The sequence below is a fragment of the Phycodurus eques genome, chromosome 4, assembly GCF_024500275.1.
Source record: "Phycodurus eques isolate BA_2022a chromosome 4, UOR_Pequ_1.1, whole genome shotgun sequence".
NCBI lineage: Eukaryota > Metazoa > Chordata > Actinopteri > Syngnathiformes > Syngnathidae > Phycodurus > Phycodurus eques.
This window is the reverse complement of record NC_084528.1, coordinates 18,743,028-18,766,341: the sequence shown is the minus strand read 5'-3', so window position 1 is coordinate 18,766,341 and position 23,314 is coordinate 18,743,028. Positions and strand designations below refer to the sequence as shown.

Here is a 23,314-nt window from a genome sequence, read left to right as displayed (position 1 = left end):
TCATTCAAAAAAAGCTAGTGCCCTTCCTTGCCATTTAAATGTACAAGAAGGGGTTACTTTACTTTCAAGTGCTGGGACGCAGGCGATAAGAAGTCAGCTTGTCCCATTGACTCAGTTGACTTTTAAAGGTAAGCTTGACAATGCATTAACTGCTGTTTGTTAGCCTTGGTTTAATTATTGTATACGTTAATGTACTACAACAATACAGAAAGTACAACGCGTCTTTGAGAGTGAACTGAGGGAGAGAAAAAAACAATTTAGCAGACATTAGCATAACCAGCTTGTTAACGAGCTAATGTTATTCCACTCTTATTCGTATTTAAGACCATTGATGCCACAAACGTACGTTCAAAGTCATTTGGCGTGTTATCGTTGTGCAGTGTTACACCGTTTATTGTATTGAATTTACGGTAACTACGTCTTTGGAAATACATGTACAAGACTTTTAAGAAATGGCTGAATAATAATTGTACAATAAAGAATTGACGGTTAAGCGTATGAACCAGTGCATAAAACATCCCTTTACACATTCTCTGTTGTATTTATACCCCCCCCCCCCCAAAAAAAAAATATATATGGAGGTTTATAAAATAGCTGTTGTATGGTGGACTAATTTGAAAAGTCACCATGACAATGCTTTAAAAGTGGTTAAAGGTCCCTTAGAGTGACTCTCTAACATGGACTTGGTATAAAAGTGTTAATTTCAATAACAAAAAATATATATATATCTTGGTTTTGTCATACTAGTGTCTAGAAAAGAGCCCTCTGACAGCGCCTTCTCTTTGACCCAGTTTTGTATCAGCTTTGTCCATATCCCCGTTCCCCTGATTGGTTGCCTCCGTGTAGAAGTCCCAACCACCACTACTTGTGAGCCCACACGTGTTTATGTTGACAGCGCTGGTTCGTGAGCAGAGAGCTAGGTGGCGATATTGGCGAGTGATTTGGATAAGCTCGAAATTCGAATGACCGGGTTTCAAGCTTCTCGGCAGAAAAATGTCTGGAACTCAGGAATGTGTGGATGATTTTAATTCTGATTTCACATTTACTGAGGCACCCTAGAGCCAATATAACATTCCAAATACTAGAAAAAGTTGGTTTGGTAAAATATTGGACCTTTTTTAAAGTTGGCATTGAGGAAAATGTTTATGAAGACTTTTTTATTATTTTTAATTTTGTTTTAAAACATTTTTTTTTAATAAATCTGAGCCATCTTTAGTCAGTCTCCCTCTTTAAGCCCTATTATGTAATTAGTCTACTTAAATTGCAAGTTTCCCCTTTGTGGGACTAATAAGTTATGTTTTCTTAAATGGGCTTTTTCATGTAATGGCATATTTTGAAAAGAAAAGAGAATTTGATTCTAACCCCATTCATTCATTTTGTGGTTGTCTAGGTTTGACATTTGAGGGGAGGAAAAAAAAAAAAAAAAAAAAATAAGGATGGGAGCCAGTGAGAGTAAGATTGCTGACAGGGCTTCTACCAAACCAGAAGTGCCTGTCATGAACTCTAGGGTCGCCCAACTCATTGATCCACGCTCCCCATCGGTAACCATTGATCGCACACCCATTCAGGTACAGTATGAGCCACTGGAAGCTCACTAGTATCCGCTCCGATGGTTCATTCATTCAATGATTCAAAACCGTATAGGAAACTTCTGCTTGTTCCAGTCAAAGTAAGCAAATTGTGTCATTTAGCACTGGAGCTAAATTATATTCAATAATGCTACCTTCACTTTTAATTGACAGTTGTATGAATAACTTTACACAGATCAACTATAGCAACACGCCTCGACACTATTTCCATTCAAAACATTGTTTATGATGAATGGTAGTCTAGTACAAGCAATAAACATGGAGAATGTCTTTTTCTTTTTTTTGACTGCTGAAATATGCTTCCTTTGTGTGAATTCAAATGTCTTTTCCTCTTGATGATAAAAAAAAATTAGTGCATAATTACGGTAACCCTCCTGCTGTTAATTTCTTGGCTATATCAACAATATTCAGTTTGTTTGTGTGTTAAATAAGGCAAGTAGCATATGCGTAATCATGTTTTTTATTTTATTATTTTCCAACTTCAAAATGGGTCAATTTGTCCTGCATCATAATAGAGGGGTTAAATATGACAGTCCTTAAACCCGCTTATCAAACGTCTTTAATAGTCATTGCTATATTTTCTTTGGAAAATAAATATTTTGCAATGCATATCAAAAATCTTGAAAATCCATAAAATGTTGTTGTAACGTACTCTGAAGTTTTTTCTAAATATGCCTTTTTGTTTCACAATTTATAACAGTCCCCAGATATCTCTGACATGCTTTTGTCAAAATACCCTAAAGGCCTCTTTATCCTCACCCGGCTGACAACGCCAGCATTGCATCACGTGACCGACGAATTGGCCCCACGCGCACACTGCAAAAAATGTTGCTGCGTGTAGAACGCCGCGGAGAACATCTCTTGTGATTGGTCCGTTTTAGTCACATGCTGTGATGATTTACTCAACGTGCGCCGTGGTTCTGCATACCATCTATGCCGCCGGCTTTTTGATCGCTTTTGCAGCGTACTTAAACGTATCATCTGGTCAGCAAGGTCCGTTTGTACTAGCAGACAGTTCCATGGTCGCCATTGTTGTTGCTTTGTTCCTTGTTACTGAAAGGAAAGTTAAAAACGGCTACCGAAAATGGCCCCAAAAAATGCAGAGGATACTCCACCCTGTGGTGTCCTAGCCAATACCAGCCATAGCGACACCCCCGACTTGGAGGTGAACTGCACTACATTTTCAAAACTGCGCTCGAGTATAAAGGCAAACTACGCGCTGGACAGCCGCAGTGACATCAGCGCGGTTGCCGTCCACGCAATTATGAAGAAGCCATTAAGGGTAAAGAATTATAGCTGACTTTTCACCCTCTTTTTCTATTGACTCTTAAATTGGTCTCTTATCATGCAAATGAGCCACTGCTCACCCCACCCTCCTACTTTGGAGTCTGCTTACATGACATGGCTCGCTTGTAAACACATTTTGGAAAACAAACAAAAGATTTACTTGGTTGTTTAATTTCACACTTGATAGTTGGGCAGGCACTCCACTGAGCCAACTATTTGTACAGGCCACATGATGTTATTCAATTTTACATAATGTCCCAATTTAATTGTGGCTTCCTTAAACCTTCAGATATCCTAGAGTCATAACTCTGACTTGAAGTGGCATTTCGATCGGTGTTTGAAATTCCTGATTTCCCAATTTTCTTGAATGCTGCATTAGCCAGTCTTATTCCCCTCAGGTTGGCTCAGGTGAAGCGAAGAGCGAGTATCTTTTGGTGGGAGGTGATCCCCGCTCGCCCACCGTGGGAATTGCCCGAACGCCTGTCCGAGAAGTCATGAGAGGTGAATTTCATTTTATTTTTTAAAATTGTCTGGATTTACACAGCATGCTGAAGGCCACAGCTCCTGATGGCGCTCACTAGACCACGCCCCTTTAAGGCATGCATTCAACAGACTTAAGTCAACTTTATTATTGGAGCACTTAAAAAATAAAATAATAAAACAAATAACCACTGCCAGTTGAGAAAAAAAAAAAAAAAGCATTCATAACAACAAATAAGGAAAATAGTTCTTTTTATAAAATAGTTGTCATGAATACTACAGAATGTACAGTAAATGCATTCAAGAAAACCATATTTTCTTTGCATTTTTATTTTGTGTGTACAGTGCTGTGTCTTAAAAACAAAAATTCATGAATTATTGGTGTTTTCAGGTATTTTAATGGAGAACATTTGATGAGTAAACTGACTTTCGAGCTTGGTTACAGAACGAATTAAACTTGCAAGTCAAGGTACCACTGTGTTTGTATTATTGATTAATATTTGCTTGCTTCCGTGTTGACTATTGGGGAGGTACTGGTGTGGAATCTCAATGGCTCCCTGTGCAGGGTATGAATGGAAACAACCATATGAGAAATGTTACTTGAAATTTACTGTACATGGAAATGAATGGACAAAAAATTCAGATATCTGCATTTAATCGGAATTTGGGCACTTGGAATTTAGACTGACTAAATGTAACTTGCCGGTTTCAGCCAAAGTGGACACCCTCGCGCGTCGTCTGGGGATGTTATTCCACATCGAAGCCGAGGGCAAAGTCCCTAGAAATGGAGCCGCTGCACAAGAGGATCAGGATGTCCTTAAGAGCGAGGAACTGGATTCCACAGAGCCTCTCCTGACTCCTCAGATACCACGCGTCTTCGGCTCCTTAGCTGAGCATGCCAACCTCGCGGCCCTGCCCATCCAGGGTGGGGGCAGTTCTTTCAGCCCCTTCGTGCTGCTGGAGGAGCCCCAGGTGGAGGTAGAGATCGAAACAGACACCGTGAGCCTGGAGGAGGCTGAGGAAGCCCGGGAATCTCCGCTCCATAAGAGGTTGAGCATGAGCCTCATCACTTGCCACGAGGGAGCGTCCCCCTCCCAAATTCTGGCAGAGGTGCACCAGGATGGAATTGGCGCTGCCGAATTGGAGGTGCTCCCCTACGGATTGGACCACCTCTACGCCCTGCCCGCCATCGCACTCGAGCCCAATCGGGACTCCTTGGACCACCCTGCACAACCGCAGAAAGAAGCCGAAGAAGTCTCCAAGGTGGCTCCCGAGGCACCCGGCTCACAGCTTCCTACCGGCCCCCGCCGCCTCACCCTGGACGTCAAGAGTCCGAGTCAGGTGGTGTTCAAGCCACAGTGGCTGGGAAAAGGCTTCGGGGCCACTGGGCTCAGAGCCAGAGCGGTGCAAGGTGCAAAAGGGGGTTCCTCCCCTCTTGCTGTGTCTGTGGCCTTTAAGAGCATCAACAATGAAAACAAGGGGACCTGTGGGAAACAAAAGCAGAAAGGTGTGCATCATCATCCACCATTTTCAAAATCTCTTATTTGTGACACATTTTTCCATTTAATGCGTGTTTTCCCCCTTTGTTTTCTGTGGACAGAAGGCCGCTCCCCACTGCAGATCCTCAAGGAGACCAACTCGGCCAGGGGACAGCCGCCGGTAATCAAAAAACAGTTTTAACACAAAGGGGCTTGTATTTCTCTTGCTTTGGGTTTCTAGCACGAGTTATTGGCTAATTATGCTACCTATGCTATCAGTCTCCTGCTATAAGCTATGGCTGCCTACTTAACATCTTGCTTCAGTGTTCATCTGCTTCTACTGTTAACAATTTTTAGCTATGGCCGACAATATATAAGCAGGGCAATTGATTTATTTTTGCTTCATCTATAATTTGGTATGCATCTGTTGCTCTTCTGCTGTAGCTACTTGGCACTAATTTTAGGTACCCCGGTTTCACTCTCTACATGGAGTTTTCTAGCTTCTAAATCTATCCTTTGCTAGCTATCCATAATGTGTGTATCTATCTATATATAGATAGATAGATAGATATAACTGAGCAATAAAGGGTTTCTAGTTATCTGGTAATGCCGGTACAATTTAATTTATTTTTTTGACAATTGTGCTAAAAGAGGCAGAGTCCTCTAGCACTTGGAGCATTTCGAATAAATAATCTCGCAATAGTCCAGTGCAATGACCATTGTGCAAAGGGCGCAGAGACTTCAAGGAATGTATGCAGTTTAAAGTGACGAGTAATGCGATAATATGGGACAATGTTGATTGTGCAAATGTTGCAGATACTCCTCAGTCAGTGTGCAAATGGGGAAGATGCTACTCTGACATGAGTGGCCAGAATTGGTCAACAACATTTATGCAAATAGTGCAGCGTGGCGAGACTACTATCGTGAGTGCACGAGTAATATATAATTGAAATAATGCCTTTATTCCAGATGAAGTTGAAGGGTTCCACCCCGGAGAAGCCTCGGCTCGGCCAGATGGACCGCAGACTTCTGGCCGTGTCTCTGAACAAGGAGAATCGATAATGTTGTGCAAAAAACTATTTGTGCATATTTTCATACCGCTTTTTAAAAATGTCTGTTTTTATGTGTACAGTTTTCCAAAATTTACTTTTTGTTTGTTGTTCTCCCTTTTACTACCGTGTTCAGTTTTTCTTACCCTATGTCATGTCCTTTCTGTCATTTAGGAATAAAAGTATTTGTCACCAAACACATTTTTGTCTGAAATACAAGTGGGGAAACTTTTAAACCCCAGTCAGTGACTGGACTAAATGTACTTGTATAGAAAAAAATGGATGCAAAGATTTTTTTCTTTATTTTAAGAAAATATATAGTGTAAGCATTTCTTGGGTTTAATTTTTTTTTCTTAAGTAGTTTCTCAGGTTTTGTTTGTTTTTACAATTGCATGACATGCCCAGATTAAATGATTTTTTTAAGCAGGCATGGGAAAAATATGGCCTGCAAAATGCATCCCTATGGGGGGGACACAAGGCAGTGCAAACTAGTGATGGGATGATGATACCTCAAGGAGTGTATTGACCCACTACATAAACTGTATTGACACTGTTGGTCATGCAATAGTGACCCCTGCAGTAGTTCTAAAATCATTGCAGGTAAACAAAATGAAAATAAGATGGAAAGGCTTCCATGCTGCAAACCCAACATCAGCCTGTGAAATATTTAGTCGCTAGTCCTTAAAATATGTCATTGTATAATTTGTTCGCTGAGCTATGAGAAGTTTAAAATTTGCTTAAAACCTTGTGTAAATGCTAAAATGTGTTTGTATGTAAAATACAGCAAATGTATCTACTAAAATTCAGTTAAAATTTTAAACTTCTGTATGGAATGTTGTTAACGTAAGTATTCAATCATACAAAATAAAATACTAGAAATGTATTTATGCGTTTTTATTGAGGAACAAAAGTTTTTCAAGTGTCTTTGCTCCAAGGTGATTTCTCCTCTTAGACACCAGTTCCCCTGCCTTAGAAAAAAACTTTCGCAGGGTACAGATGAAGATGAGAAAAAAACTTTCGCAGGGTACAGATGAAGATGGTGAGGATAAACACTTCACCTACAATAAAATAAAGAGTTAATTTATCTGAAAACAATTCAAACCTCTTACCAGAAAAGAGTACTGACATATGTAATTAAAAAACTAACAGTAAACAATGCCCAAAGAAGAAAAAGGATACAGATGGAAATGTGTTGACTGGTGCCAGTAGTGTGCTGGATAGATGGAAAGAATACTTTGAGGAGTTGATGAATAAGGAAAATGAGAGAAGAAAAATATGGAAAGGCAGTTGGTCCTGATGACATTCCTGTGGGGGTATGGAAGCATCTAGGAGTGGTGGCTGTGGAGTTTTTGACCAGCTTTTTCAACAGAATTCTAGCAGGTGAGAAGGTGCCTAAGGAATGGAGGAAAAGTGTGCTGGTGCCCATTTTTAAGAACAAAGGTGATGTGCAGAGCTGTGGGAACCATAGAGGAATAAAGTTGATGAGCCACACAAAGTTATGGGAAAGAGTAGTGGAGGCTAGACTCAAGACAGAAGTGAGTGTTTGCGAGCAACAGTATGGTTTCATGCCTCGAAAGAGTACCACAGATGCATTCTTTGCCTTAAGGATGTTGATGGAAAAGTACAGAGAAGGTCAGAAGGAGCTACATTGTGTCTTTATGGATCTAGAGAGAGCGTACGACAGAGTACCCTGAGAGGAACTGTGGTACTGCATGCGGAAGTCTGGAGTGGCAGAGAAGTATGTTAGAATAATACAGGACATGTACGAGGGCAGCAGAACAGCGGTGAGGTGTGCTGTAGGTGTGACAGAGGAGTTTAAGGTGGAGGTGGGACTCCATCAGGGATCAGCCCTGAGCCCCTTCCTGTTTGCAGTGGTGATGGATAGGCTGACAGATGAGGTTAGACTGGAATCCCCGTGGACCATGATGTTTGCAGATGTCATTGTGATCTGCAGTGAAAGCAGGGAGCAGGTGGAGGAACAATTAAAAAGATGGAGGCATGCACTGGAAAGCAGAGGAATGAAGATTAGCCGAAGTAAAACAGAATATATGTGCATTAATGAGAGGGGTGGAGGGGGAAGAGTGAAGCTACAGGGAGAAGAGATAGCAAGGGTGGAGGACTTTAAATACTTGGGGTCAACCGTCCAGAGCAATGGTGAGTGTGGTCAGGAAGTGAAGAAACAAAGTTAGAGAGAGCAGACTTTGATGGTTTGGACAAGTCCAGAGGAGAAATAGTGAGTATATTGGTAGAAGGGTGATGAGGATGGAGCTGCCAGGCAAGAGAGCTTGAGGAAGACCAAAGAGAAGGTTGATAGATGTCGAGAGTGAAGACATGAGGGCAATTGGTGATAGAGAGGAGGATGCTGGAGATAGGCTCACATGGAAAAGGACGACCCGCTGTGGCAACCCCTAACGGGACAAGCCGAGAAGAAAAGGAGAAGGGCAAAATAACGGCCTGCGGGCTGCAAAAGGCCTGTTATGTATATGTACGGTGTGTGTGTAAATTGATAGTGAAAATAATACTTTGTATTGCATATCATTTTATTGTGCCGTTGTAACTGAGTACTTCAACAAGTTCCCATTGTTTTATAACTTATTGATTGAAATAACGGCGGCACGGTGGCCGACTGGTTAGAGCGTCAGCCTCACAGTTCTGAGGACCCGGGTTCAGTCCCCGGCCCCGACTGTGTGGAGTTTGCATGTTCTCCCCGTGCCTGCGTGGGTTTTCTCCGGGCACTCCGGTTTCCTCCCACATCCCAAAAACATCCATAAATTGGAGACTCTAAATTGCCCATAGGTGTGACTGTGAGTGCGAATGGTTGTCTGTTTGTATGTGCCCTGCGATTGGCTGGCAACCAGTTCAGGGTGTACCCCGCCTCCTGCCAGATGACAGCTGGGATAGGCTCCAGCACGCCCGCGACCCTAGTGAGGAGAAGCGGCTCGGAAAATGGATGGATGGATGATTGAAATAACAGTTGGATTTTGCAAAATGACCACAGAAGACAAGTAGAATTCCTTCTTTATTCAACGGGCTGCTAAGCTATGCTAGACCTTGCCTGCTGTTGTAAAATCCTAATAAGAAACCCTGTCAATCATCAAACTACTATACCCCTGACTTTACCTGGTAGAGGAAAAGAATAACGAATATTTACAACAAATTCCTAAAAAAAACTAGCAGTAATGTGCACACAATAGCATCCATGAATAGGTCCTGAGACAAATGGGCTGTTGCTTGTAAGTGCTGTGTGAACCACTTTTTGTTTTCCCATCTGTTGGCTGTCTCACATTTGGGTTGGGGGGGTTAGAACAAGCATGTTACATTCAAAACAAACACAAAAACCTCTGAAGTAGGGTGTCATTCTGTTTAGAAAAGGAATTCAACATAAGCAGCTAATGGAAAACTAACAACAACCAAAAAAACAAGTTTGCTTGATATAAAACACAGCATACATACATACCAATATAGTTCGTGTCAACCTAAAGACGAACATCCGGTGTGCTTCTCGACTGCAGCAACTGAGTGTACCAGACCACTACGTAATGAACTACAGAGAGGAATTTTCATTCACATTAACAACCCCAACTTAAAAAATTGGCACAATTAAATACCACGCCCGCCTGTGACCTCCCGAAGAAATCCCATATGCAGATCCGACACCAGCTGTGAAGCATCAGTTCCAAATCTTGAGAAAGCTGTCCCAGGATCCCGTGCAGCACGCCATGCCGTCGGAGGATACGCCGATGCAGCTCACTCGGTTGTCGTGGCCGGCCAGCACTCCTGGACCACCACACGTGAGAGAAGGCCACATATGGAAATGTTTTTCATTTTCTTCTAAATTGTTGGGTTTCCAAAGTGCCCGCTGACCCCTCAACTGTGAAATTACACAACCAAGTAAATCACAAAGTAGTTGTAAAATAAGCCCCACTGCACTGTTCGTAAACTCCCCCCTCCTCTCCTGCTTGGAGAAAGGGCTAGGTGGCTGAGGCTGTTGCTGTATGGATTCTGCTCCGACCGACTGGGCCAGGTCCTGAGGCAGAACCACTTTCCCCAAGGAGTCTACCTGCGGCGCCCTCTCTCTTTAAATGGACTCTTATGGCCAAATATTGTGTACTGTTACATAAGAATAATATGACAACAGTAAAAAGTAGTCATCCAAATATTTACTTGAGTAAGAGTGAGAAAATACTCAATGAAAAAACTACTCAAGTAAAGTGTAATTTGTGAGTAGCTTCTGTTTTTGTTGTTGTTGTTTTTTTTAAAAATCAGAGTAATTAACATCAAATAAAAACAAATAATATATGGGAGTCGACACACAACTGCCATCATTTCAGTTTTTAACTGCCAAAAAAACAACAACACATGCATTGGGCCTTACAGAAAAAATATTTGCTTTATTCACTGAAATGACTTAATGAGGAAGCTGTTTGCTGACCAGACTTAGTGATTGTGTGTGTGTGCGCATGTGCTAATTTTGCCACATCCACTGCCAAAACAATAGCAAACCCATCTGCAACTTACTGCAAGGTGTTTTCTCAAGTTAGAAGTGGGCTGAAATATCCAAGTTTGGGCAGTCACAATTTAAGAGGTGCATGACAAAGCAGTTGTTTTTCGTATTCTGTAAAGTATTTGTTTGTTCCCAAAATGAGCCATTTTGATTGGCTCGCGAAGGCTACGTGCGCGGTCACGTGACTGCCTTGTGTTGCCTGATTGGTGAATTGGAGTCAAAGGACATTAGTGTTCATGTTTGATTGACGCAACGGGCGGCATATGCGGAAGTCGAAGATGGAGTCTAAAAATAGACGCGCACACGCAAGAATTGATAAATAAAAGTGTCGATCATTGTAACGGAGTCAATGTATTGATCCTTCTTCACATAAATACTCAAGTAAAAGTAAAAAGTCCAGTGCATTTAAAGTACTCTGACGAGTCCAGTTTATCGAAAATGTTACTTGAGTAAATGTTACTACCCACCTCTGATTACAGGTATTACTGTATTACTGTATATTCTGAATGGGTTGCATTCAATTCCAAATAGGTGGCATTTGATTCTGAATTGGTAGCATTTGATTTTAAATTGGTCATATTTGATTCTAAATGACTAGGTGCATTTTACTCAGAATCTGGAGCATTTGATTTTTAATTGGTCACACTTGATTCAAAATTGATACCACTTATTTCTGAATTGGTAGCATTTGCTGATTGTGACTGATTCTTACTGTAATTGGCAGCTTTTGATTGTGAATCTGTAGCATTAGAATCAAAATGAGTAGCATTTGATTGTGAATTGGTAGCACTTGATTTGGAATTAGTAGTGTCTCATTCAAAATTGGTAGTGTTTTATTCTGAATCGGTCACATTTGATTCAGAATTGGTAGCATTTTATTCTGGATTGGTAAGCGTTTCATTCCTAATTGGTAATGTTTATGACTGAATTGTAGCATTTGATTCTGAATGTGTAGCATTTCATTTTACATTGGTAGTTTTTGAATTGGAATGTGTAGCATTTGATTCTCGATTGAAAGCATTCACAGCAGGCCAACTCACCCACTCTCTCTGCTTTAAGCGAGTCCCAAATGTTGACGTTGAAGTCATCGTATCCAGCCAGGATGAGACGTCCCGACAGGGAGGGGGCCAGCGAGGTGACGCCGCACATGATGCTGGAGTCCTGGTAGGTGAGGAGCTCCTGGTCTGCCCTCAGGTCGTACAGCTTACAGGTGGCGTCGTCGGAACCCGTGATGACCGCGTTGCCGTTGGGGAAGAACTGTGGAAGAGACGGTGAGGACCGGGCATCACAACCATAGAAATCTAATACAAATAGACCCTGCGTTGATTAAGACTTAGCAATGATGTTTGACTGTCATGAAAACATTAGCTTGTATGTTTAGAATATACAGCCAACATTTATAACCATCAAGTATCCTGACCCCGATGGCGTTGATGTCGCTCTCGTGGCCCCCGAAGGTCTGTCTGCAGTTGCCCTCTCGAATGTCCCACAGCTTTGCCGTGAAGTCGCACGCTCCCGAGATGAAGAACTTGAAATCCGGGGACACGGCCAAGGACATGCAGTCTCCTTGGTGCCCTGCGAAGATAGTCTTCTGGGTGCCCGTCTCGATGTCCCATAGCACGCTGGAACAAAGACCAACCACCATCACGGCAGTCAGCAAAGTCAGTTTTATATGACACCGCACAGCCACATAAGGTACACTTGCACAATGTAATTCACAGGCAACCAGGCAATTTTCCATCCTCTATGATGGTGTCAGAGGCATATTATATAGGCATCTCATATAGCACATTTGGCCATTGCCTATCTGTAGGTAATTCCAGAGGTAGTAAAAGTACTCACACTCTGTACTTCAGTAGAAGTACAGGAATTTGTGTCAAAAAATCATTGAATGACATCATTCAATACAAAGTAAAGAATTTGTGCAAAGAATTAACAGTTTGCGCATCATGATTTCATGCTTCAATTCAATTAAGATACAAACAAAGAAGGATAGATTCACAACTACTGTAAGCACAGCTATGAATAGAAGACTAGATAGGCCAGCATGCTGTTACAGGCCGGCTAAACGACGTGCCTACGCAGTGGCCATGTTGAGTAGGGCAACGTTCCCATCAAAGGCAATGCATTGAAATTGAAATGGAATCATAACTTGCTCACGTCTCAAGTTGTTTTCATTAGGTTTACTTTTTTGTCAACATCAAAGCATGTGCTATTAATACACAACATTTGTAAAAAGAGCAAATTATTCTCACCTTATTCCCAGTTGCCTTGTTTTTGTCCTGCGTTGTGTGCAACCGTATGCAGCACAATGTGGAGACCTCCTTGTTATTTTGGTTTTCGTGCTATTCACAAACATGGGATGTGCTGACACTTTGCCCCAACTAGCTGAATGTCGACGTAAACACGCAATTTTCTACCAATTGTTCATACTGTATCTATGACTTTTGGTGACTCAGAAGATGTTGTATCATGACATCAAGAATTTTTCATAGTGGATATGCCAGAGAATTATTATACCCGTCTATATGTTGCTGGTGGCAGTTTGTGTTTAAATATTCGTTGCTTAATAGTTTCTAAAATCTCAACTATCGATGCTAATTGATAGCACGTCAGTGGAGTTTTCAAATGTATGTTAGCATTAAGCTAGCGGCGCCTTTCTTTCGGAAGTTGTGTAATGTGTAATTCTCTTCGTTTATTTTTGTTTAGTTTGAGAGTAAGCTTAACTGGGCGTGGCATTAAACAGCGTGGCATGTCTTTTTGACGAATTCTACACTGGCATTTGTGAAGTGAGTTGAATTAAGTTCACTGTCACCTTACAGCACTCATATCTCAAGTTCGCGCTCGCAAGTCACAGCAAAAAAAATCGACAGACTGATTGATGGCTTTTACCTCAAAAAACTAAGTCGGGGTCACCACTGTACCTGAAAAATCGACTTAAGTACAAATGTGGTTACTTCCCACCACTGCATTTTTATATATCTTTTGTGTTAGATTTTCATCGATTGTGTATGTGTACCAAATAAATTGTACTGCCGGTGTCTCACCAAGTGCAGTCTCCAGAGCTGGTGATGATCTCGCTGTCGCTGATGAAACGACAGCAGGACAGGTAACCTACAAAGACAACAACAATACTAGAATCAAAACAAATGAATTTGAATAAGCAGCAGACCATTAACGAGGCTTTGATTCCCACTAACCTGTGTGCGCCGCCAGCTCGCGCATGACCTTGACATTGCCGTCCTTGCCCTTGAGGTTGTAGATGGAGCACATGTTGTCCAGGCCGCCGCACGCCACCAGGTTGCCAGACGGGGCGTAGGCACACGTCATCACCCACGACGACTTGAGCGGGATGGCGTTCACCTGGAGGAGGAAAACACATCAATTAATCATGATGTTTTCAGAGGTATTCAACCAGCAATATGTTTATTAGTGTGGTTGTAGTTTGCAGTGGTGGAATAGATTTAAACCAATACTGATAGAGCATTACATATTAAGCCAGTTCGGTTTCTTATAATGTTTAGTTGATGCCACTGATCATGTAAAATTAATTCATTGTTTTGTTGTTGTGTTTTTGTAATGGTGTACTGCAGTGGAAAGATAGCAATAGTGCATGTGGGCCCCAAGAAGAATAGCGATGGCGTCTGCCAAAGTTAATGGAGAGCAATCATACTGAAAGCTTTTCCCAATATTTAGGGTTTTATTTTCCAGCTTCTCCAATTATTTAAAGATAATATAAAGATATTTAGATAATAAAGGCTTTAAAAATCATAAAATACAAATTGAAATAATACACACCCCAATTAAATTTACTTTAAAGATGACATGAAAAGTGTTTATTGTCAAGATGTCAGGTGGGCTTACAGAAGACCGTTGGACTGTTTTTCACAAGCAGAGGGAGTATTTCAATCTCCCCTCTCTCTCAAAACTGTTCCAGCACAAAAGGCATACACATCCACCGTTGTGCATGGCCATGCAGCTGGACAGGACAGGTTTAAAATAAATAAATAAATACATAATTTCAGTCTTTCAGAATTTTTGGGGCCGTGGCTAAAACAGCGCCCAGTGATGAACTTGGGCGTCTGGCATGACTCATCCCTTCACTATTTAAGAATCTGAGCGCCTCTGAGTGCCTTAGAGCGTCTTCGTTCACATGAGTGTTTATCTGGGTCACTTTACAGCAGGGGTGTCAAACTCATTTTGGTCGCGGGCCACACTGTAGTTACGGTTTTCCTCAGAGGGCCGTTATGACTGTGAAACCATAAAAATCTTTCATCACCTCATAATTTGATTTTTTTTGTCCTGTTTGGCCGTAACATCCTAACAGCCGAATCACCTCATCATATTATTACACCCGAAATTTATAAACTAGTTTTGGAATCAGAAATCAGGGGTAATGGATTTTTCAACTATTGTTCATATTTGGTAACACAAAAATACTTGCAATATCTCAATGGTACTTACGAAATACGACAATTTGAAATCTTGGTACGGATTTTAACAAGAATCATGGAAGTTGACACACATGATTTGCCTTCGCGAGCCACATAAAATCATGTGGCGGGCCGGATCTGGCCCCCGACCTTGAGTTTGACACCTGTGCTTTACAGGGACTTTAGAGAAAGTTGGTACAACCACTGCATTTATTTTTAATCAAAGAACTTGGCTATTACTCTTAACAGAACCAGTTAAAAGTTAAAATTGTTGCTCAAGTCCACCTTACTGACGTTTTTGTTCCCCACAGGCGTCTGTTTTGAAGAAGAAAAGCCTGCTCGCGACCCGCTCGGCAAAGATTTGAGTTGTTCCCTCAGGAGACCACAGAGAACCAAACACCAAGAGGTGTGTAACTTGTTAGCACTTCAATTCCAAGCGCGTCACATTGCTCTTTCTCACCTTGTTTGTCGTGATGCTGTCCCACACAATAAGCTTCCCATCTTGTGATGCGCTCACGCACAGCCTGGTGACACGTGAACACGAAAACTTTGAATTTCTTACACAATCTGTCCAAGAAACGGACACGTTTTCAATGTTATTTACTTGGAGTCAGTGGACCAGTGCATTGCGTAGATCTTGGCGAGGTGACCCCTGAGTGTTTTCCTGGTCTTCAACTGGACGCGGCCCACCACATTGATACCGGCCACGGACTCCTGCAGGGTTGTGTCCTGCACGGCCTTACGCGCTGCCTAATTGGAAGGGAGGAAGGAGTGCAGTGGTAAAATGATCTGGATCTCAAAAATCAAACTTCAGTGGACTTCAGCTCACGTTTGTTTTTTAGTTTTTGTGATGCCACCACAGAAGGGTGCCCGTGATGGCAAAGAGGAAACCTCTCAGTATAAGCACAGAACAGGAAATTAAACTCTCTATACAATACAAGAAAAACAGTCTGTCAGGGGTTTTCAAACGAGTAAAGTAAAAAATTTATGTTTTGACATGGAAGCCATGAAATAATTCATTCAGCCCCCAAATCTCATTTCTCTTAACAACATGAAATTCGCCAGTCATATAGTTCATGAGTATATTCACAAAAAGTTCTCAAGAACCCATGGCCAAAAAGACACAGTCTGCCATTTTGGTTTGAATCGCCATTTTAGAGTTATTTTGGACAGTTCCAGGGGTCCTTCAGAGGTGGCCATGTCCTACAGATTATATAAAAACAAACAAACAAAAACAAAAACAAAACAACAACAACTCTGAAACCAATTTCTCTGAGCAAGATGGAATTTGGTAGGTGTCTCTATTGTGAGTAGACCCACAATAAAGTGTCAATAACCTATGAACAATAAGATACAGGAAGTTTGCCATTTTGGTTTGAAGCGGTCATTTTGGCCATTTCCAGGGGTCCTTCAAAGGCGAACGCGTCCTACAGATTTTGTCAAAAAATAAATAAAAAATGAAGCCAGTTTCTCTTAATGACATGTCATTTGGTATGCATGTCTATCATGCACAGAACCACAAAAAAACCCATGCCTCAAAAGACACAAGAAGTCTCCCATTTTGGTTTGAAGAAGCCATTTTAGGGTCATTTGGACCATTTGTAGTGGTCCTTCAAAAACAAACTTGTCCCACAGATTTGGTCTAATTGCTCCCAAATCTAATTTGGAGAAAATGTTTATCATAACAGGATGCATAAAAAAGTAAAAAGGACCGATACAAAAATTGAACAAGACGTCGGCCATTATGGTTTGAAGGAGACATCTTTGGCAGATTCCAGCGCTTACGAACTCTTACGAACTCCTGTGAAATTGGCCCAAATGAGCCCCAGTAACCACAGATCATAGACTAGCGATTCCCACGCAGTGTTCTGATAGATTATCAGGTGTGCCGCAGAGAATGATTCAATTCCAGTTAATAGGGCCAATCATTATATTTACTACAAATAACATATCTATTTATGCCACCAATGTATAGTGACAGATAGAACACTCTCTTTCACTAAATTTTCATCATTTTTGTTTGGTGGTATGCCGTAAAAATTTTTTTGTTTTTAATCAAATACGTGCCTTGGCTCAGTAAAGGTTGGGAAACACTGATGGGCGATACAAAATTACAAAGCATTTATACCTTTTCCATCTGATGTTGACAAAACATGGTGTCAAATTTGATGATTTTGAGACTTTGCCATGAAAAAGTAGGTGCGAGGGCCAGTTAATTGCTGCAAGCAGCTGTAAGTTGTTTTATTTAGTTTGATTTGACAATGGTGAGGTCAATTATACACTTGCATGACTTCGGTAACTCCGATTTTTGGGGACAGTTTGACCTTGGAACAGATTGTTTCCATTTCCATTATTTTCTAAAGCGAAAATTGTTTAGAAAGGAGAACAACCGAAACTGACATAAGAGTTTATGCTGTTCCTGTATATACAGTATAATTTTCTTTTAATTTGTTAAGTATTAGGTGATCAAATTAAGTGCACTTACAGTGATCTGGTCCTTGAGGTTGTCTGCCTCCTTTCGCAATTGCTCCATTTCACCCATGGCGATGCTCGTCAGGCACTGTCAGGGATGGCAGGAAAGCTGATAAGCCCCCCCCCCCCCCCCCCCCCCCAAAAAAAAAGATAACACAATTCAATGATCCGTCTGCAATATAACTCACAGCGTCCATTCAGTCATGTTGCGAAAAACCCTAACAATGAGCCTTACCTGCGGCAGGCTCCAGCTCTGCGAGGAAGTAATGTTTTTGCAAGTCAAACTGGGCTCTTGCCTGCTTTGCAAACTTCAGTAAACACACAGAAACCGGTCGAGCGCGCACACACACACACACACACACACACACACACACACACACACACACACGCACGCAGCGCACATACAGTGGAGCTCATGCAGGAGTGTATGAATATTCAAGCGGGTCCTGAACAGTAAAACTATTTGCTCTTCAGCTGATTCGCCCTGTATGTACACACAAACCAGTACGTCCTGTCATAATGTCATCACATGGATGTATTGGTGGGGAACGAGAGGAAGTGCGTGTGTGTGTGTGTGTGTGTTCAAGCGTCCAAATTGTTGATTGCAATGGAATTTGGTCATGTCGTGATTAAAAGAGCCAGTTCATCCTCTAATGGAGAAAATCAGTTAGTGTGACAAATGCAACCACGATAACCCCTGACAGGTTTTTGGGGCTTGAATGACACTAGCTGACACTAGGACAGGTCACCCTGGGACCCGCGTTTTCCTTATTTGCAACATCGCAATCGCATCCCACTTTTATAGAGCTTAAGTACAATAAAGAACATGTTTTGTTTAAAAATAGCCTCTCACAAGACGTATATTTTCAAAAGCTGTTTCAAATGAGGTTCATGTACCGCCAAAAGCTTATTGCTCACCATGACGCCTGCTAGCCAGAGGCTGAGCCGCATAGTTTTTGTTTACGGAGTAAACTAGTGGCTAAAGGACGAGGCAGCTACACTTCCAGTCGCTTAGCTAATATGTTCCATGTGGGAACTTGGCACGCCTTTGTACTGTAGCAGAAAAATCTAAATGAGAAAACTGTATGTATTCTTTATGGCTGTCCATGACCTACCAGTTAAGAGTCACTACTCAATAAAGTGTGAAAATGAAAACTACGTTCATGTAGTCAGTGTTGGTATTGTTTCTTTGCAGGGATTTAGTTTTTTAAAAATTCCCATTTGCCAATATTTGCTCGAATGAATCGATCAAATTATTAATCAAACGCCCAGCCTTCGATGTCATTACCTACTACCACAGAGGTACCTTGACTTACAAATGCCCCAACTTACGAGCTTTCCGAGTCACGAGCCATTGCTTGGTCAATTTGTTTTGTTTTGTTGCTTTGTGTTCCAAGCCAAAATTAGATTTACGAGCAAGCTTCTGATACGCCACTACTCGAATGAAGTGAAAAATGAATGCCGCAATTATGGCACTGTATGCAGTCATATGCATTGGCGACTGTGGTTCTCCTTGCCCACATGCATTACAGTACCTCAGTGCACTTTCTGTTTATTGTATGGGAAAGAAAGTTACATGCAAAAATACAACAGGAGAACATTGGCAAGGAGCTGCTGTAGGCCACAACTCACAGCCAGACACTCACACACAGACTAACCGGCCAACCATCAGCTCACTCACTAGGCAATGCCCCTTAAAGGTACACATCGAACACACAAATAGTACAGTATGTACAGTAAGTACACTCTATAAAACCAGATTATTTCTTGACATGATCTTTTATTATGTTTTATACAATACAGTGCTATTGTTCTTGACTGGAAACGAATTCAACTCGTATGTTAACAGTGTACTAGGGTACACCTCAGTGATGGCCACTATTTGCACCTTTCCTCACCATTTGAATCAGACAACACATGACCTGATGGATTTGCCTCTCATTTGTCTAAAGTAAAAAGGAGAGGAAGGAGAGGGCAAGGTGTGTGTTTTTGTGTGTGTGTATGCGTGCGTGCATGTGTGTGTGTGTCCATTTGACTTTGTTTTAACCATCTGGAGAGCCTGTAGTGAAAGGACGACCCTGTTAAAATGAAATTAAAGTGCCGATTGATAGTGTCTTGCTGATTTAGTAGCTTTTTGTCATGTATTAGTCCAGACAGAAGGTATTGTCCTGCCATTGTTTCACGTGATTAAATGGCTGCTACAAGAGGAGGGTGGTGCTGGATTCTGAAGTGCATTAACACCATCCATGGGTGGGGGGCGGGGGCCGGGGGACGAGGGCAAGAGGTGAGTCAGGAGAGTGAGTTTTAAATCCTGTCGGCAGAGATTTTTAAAGGGGAAGAGGGCGGGGGGGGGGGGGGGGGGGGAGCCTTTTTGAATCAAATCTGCTCTCATCCGATTACTGACTGCTCTTTGCATGCGGATAAGAGACGGGAGGGAGGGGGATGACACCAGAGGGAGGCGCAGTGGCGTGTGCTGGGCTGGATGGAGTGTCAATTGTCTGCTACAAGTGTAGAAGTCATGGTAGTCAAATTTTAATTCTTGGTCAAAGGTTTGTAGAAGAAATTTGACTTAGATACTAACTTGTCATGTAATCGTAGATATATATGATACATATAGTACACATGTCATGAAAAATAATACAAAAGCCATGAGTTTATTATATGAACCAAAAAGTCAAGGAATTACGTTTCTTACATTTGGTGCAGCCACCTCACCCTTATTGATACATCACTCTTTGAAATACATTTTTACCTAATGAGGTGTCTTTTTAAATTTTTTTTATTTCTTCAACAATTTTGAAAATCCATCCATCCATCCATTTTCTGTACCGCTTATCCTCTCTAGGGTCGCGGGCGTGCTGGAGCCTATCCTAACTATCTTCGGGCGAGAGGCGGGGTACACCCGGAACCGGTCGCCAGCCAATCGCAGAGCACATAGAAATGAACAACCGCTTACACTCACATTCACATCTACGGACAATTTAGAGTCGTCACTCAACCTGCCACGCATGTTTTTGGGATGTGGGAGGAGACCGGAGTGCCCGGAGAAAACCCACGCAGGCACGGGGAGAACATGCAAACTCCACACAGGCGGGGCCGGGATTTGAACACCGGTCCTCAGAACTGTGAAGCAGATGTGCTAACCAGTCGGTCACCGTGCCGCCCAATTTTGGAAATTATTTTTAATATTATTATAACATCACAGATGTTTTCTTATTTTAACTAGGGTATGTTTCATGTTTTACGTCTTCACCAATTGGCTGAGAGAAATCAGCATTTCCAGGGCTTTTAGCATTTTGAGCATTCCCTTCAGTTATTAAATATTACTCAACAAGGAGTTAAAAAAAAAGATTATTTCTTTTTATTACTTTAATTATTTAATAATATTATATCATCACTAAATTTAATTGAATTTAACGGTCAATTTAAAAAAATATGTTTATGTTTATTGTTTTTACTGCAGCCACTTCACCTTACTTCTACAGACAGCACTCTTTGAAAGAGTCTGGCATTTTTTAATAAGGCATTATAAAAAATATTTTTCTGATTTCTCCAACAATATGAAAAATATTTCAACTATTATTATAACATCACTGTTTTGTTTTTTTTGCTGGATTTAGCTGTATAATTTTCATATTTTTGGGCTTCACTGACTTTGATTGATTGATTCAGAAATCAACATTTCAAGGAGCTATAACCTTTTGAGCACTAAGCAGTTACTAAATAATACTTAACAAAGCATTTTTCAAATTGTTTAAAATGTATTTAAAATTATTTGTAATATTATTATAACAACACTAAGTTTTGTTGAATTGAACTCATATTTTTTATGTTTATCATGTTTGCTGCAGCAAATTCAACCTTATTTACTGAAAACAGCATTCTCAAAAACCATGACATTTTTAATAGGGCATTCTTTTTTTTTTTAAAAGATTTTTACATAAATTATATAAATTATATAAATAAATACCGCAAAATTATTTAGAATATATTATGACATCATTGAAGTTTGTTGAATTTAATTGTATATGATGCATATTTTTCACCGATTATCTGGTAGAACTCTGCATTTTATATATATATATATATATATACACATATATACATATATACAGATTATAAGACATCATACTAGTAATGATATGGTATGATTTTAACTTTTTTAACTAATTTAATTATCGGACCATTGTACAAAAAAGGCAAGGTATGCTGGTGATTGTGTGTACACACATATATTTTATTTTATTTTTTTAAAGATATTTTGTGACACAAGCCACATGTACCAAAATGTTGTATGATTGAGTTAATTTATGAATATTTTGATGACGTGAGCCATCAATTAAGCAGCAAAATCAAACTTAAAAAATACAAAAATGGGCCTCACCAATTTGGGGACTCCACTCGGAATGTTCCAGAAGACTTAAAATAAAAAATGTAATCACACTGGTACAGCAGTCAGTCACCCTCTGACCGTTCCAGCACTTTCCATTCACTTTTGCAGCGGGCCTGATGCTCCCCTTTGTCAGTCCCTCGCTCCTCTCCTCTGCTGCCCTGTGAAGAACAGATGAGGATTGCAGGGATGAAGGGAGATCAGGGATGAGGGGATAAACTGTGCAATGGACAGTGAGAGGTGGCTGCTGCTGGTGGTTGGTTGTGGTGGTGGGGAAGGGGCAGACAAAAACGGAGAGGAGACGAGGGGGGAGACCAAAGAAGGCGCTTACTGCAAGGGGGTCACAAGACACGAGCGTGGGGTGAATCAAGGGATGGAAATAATGGAGGGGAGGGGAGAAGAAGGAAAATAAGAGGGTCTGGGTGTATGACTTTTTATGGTGTACTAGTAAGTAATCCTGAAACTTCCTTGAGTGGCAGCAGTGCTGATGTTGACTAAACCTGAGAGGGAGCTAATACTGTATGAGCCACTGAGAATTCGAATTTTGTGATTTTTTTTGTGTGAGAATGATCGCTGCAATAAAATATGGGGGATTTATATCTTGGTGGTTTCTATTGCAATGATTACTTCTGGATACTATATTTTTTACAGAAATTGTGGTTTTCCTCACAACTTGGCTTTTTGCCAAATATAACGAATTTGGAATCGGTTTCATATTGCTTGCACTTGTATCCACAACAAAGGGTCTGTCATCATCTTCAGTTTCATGAATTACATCCCGGTGGGTATCATCTAGGTTGCCTGACAAAAAAGAAATAAACTGCGATTAGGAAAAAAAAACAACAACAGTTTAATTCCAACCATCTGTCAATGATATCAATATTTCATGAAAGATTATTAATACAGTCACTTAAATACAAACATGCAGATACGCAGGCACCTAAGCTAAAGCGCAACATTTCGGAGTCATTGATCAATCTCTGAAGCTCACATTCTGCGTTGTCTATCTTAGAATTTGCAGTTGGCCCCGTGTTGTGGATGATGACGTTGGCTGATGAATCAGGCAACGTGCGAAGTGCAATAAAGGACTTCCCTCTCCACATCCATCCATTTTCCATACCGCTTAGCCCCACTAGGGTCACGGGTGTGCTGGAGCCGATCCCAGCTGACTCTGGGCGAGAGGTGGGGTACATCCTGAACTGGTCGCAAGCCAATCACAGCCCCCCCCCCCGTACATGATGTCAAAATTGAAACTACATCTTCATTTCGACCAGTATTCATCGGAAAGATATGTCTTTTCTCAATTTTTGTTTTTTCTGGACTTAACTTCAAAATGACCGAAACAGAGTCAGCACACCCTAGTTGTCAGTGGCCCATTTTAAGACTTCAGGGACTGAGACGATAAGAAAAGACAACACAGTGGAAAACAGATAGTTATTACTTAATACTAGAGTAAAGACTGATAACCAAAAGCGACAAACAATGTTATTTAATTAATTTGTTGAAATATGACGTTGTAATATTGTACAATCCCTAAAAATAATACCTTTTGTTTGAAACCTTTGTGCTCAAGGCTTAGATTTAAGTAATATTAAGAATAATCACTAAAATGTTAAATGAACTGTATCTGCC

General features: G+C 41.0%; 2 protein-coding genes across 3 annotated transcripts; one reads left to right on the top strand and one right to left on the bottom strand.

The window, feature by feature from the left end:
* The first annotated feature begins 70 nt into the window (after positions 1-70).
* On the top strand, positions 71-6,215 carry cdca3 (cell division cycle associated 3). 2 transcript variants are annotated; one of them, XM_061675652.1, is made up of 6 exons: positions 71-128; positions 1,391-1,568; positions 3,275-3,377; positions 4,069-4,863; positions 4,960-5,015; positions 5,804-6,215. In XM_061675652.1, the coding sequence occupies exons 2-6, from the start codon at positions 1,437-1,439 to the stop codon at positions 5,894-5,896; spliced, it is 1,179 nt and encodes a 392-aa protein (XP_061531636.1). In that variant the 5' UTR covers positions 71-128; positions 1,391-1,436; the 3' UTR covers positions 5,897-6,215. The 2 variants fall into 2 exon arrangements, with proteins under 2 accessions (XP_061531636.1, XP_061531635.1); XM_061675651.1 differs by having other exon boundaries at positions 4,957-5,015.
* A 2,674-nt stretch (positions 6,216-8,889) lies between these two features.
* gnb3a (guanine nucleotide binding protein (G protein), beta polypeptide 3a) lies at positions 8,890-22,806 on the bottom strand. The gene is made up of 10 exons (XM_061674380.1): positions 22,674-22,806; positions 21,677-22,483; positions 17,306-17,401; positions 15,425-15,570; positions 15,281-15,344; positions 13,588-13,750; positions 13,435-13,501; positions 11,808-12,009; positions 11,428-11,644; positions 8,890-9,660 (listed from the first exon to the last, which is right to left on the bottom strand). Exons 3-10 carry the CDS (start codon positions 17,360-17,362, stop codon positions 9,554-9,556), a joined length of 1,023 nt encoding a protein of 340 aa, XP_061530364.1. The 5' UTR covers positions 17,363-17,401; positions 21,677-22,483; positions 22,674-22,806; the 3' UTR covers positions 8,890-9,553.
* Positions 22,807-23,314: the final 508 nt, after the last annotated feature.

Coding starts and splice junctions, on each gene's coding strand:
- cdca3 (XM_061675651.1), top strand. CDS start 1,437: ATGGGAGCCAGTGAGAGTAAGATTGCTGACAGGGCTTCTACCAAACCA. Junction 1,569..3,274: donor TTGATCGCACACCCATTCAG/GTACAGTATGAG, acceptor TATTCCCCTCAG/GTTGGCTCAGGTGAAGCGAA. Junction 4,864..4,956: donor TGGGAAACAAAAGCAGAAAG/GTGTGCATCATC, acceptor TTCTGTGGACAG/AAGGCCGCTCCCCACTGCAG.
- gnb3a (XM_061674380.1), bottom strand. CDS start 17,362: ATGGGTGAAATGGAGCAATTGCGAAAGGAGGCAGACAACCTCAAGGAC. Junction 13,751..15,280: donor ACAGCATCACGACAAACAAG/GTGAGAAAGAGC, acceptor TTCCTCCTCCAG/GTGAACGCCATCCCGCTCAA. Junction 11,645..11,807: donor GCGACATCAACGCCATCGGG/GTCAGGATACTT, acceptor TCTCTTCCACAG/TTCTTCCCCAACGGCAACGC.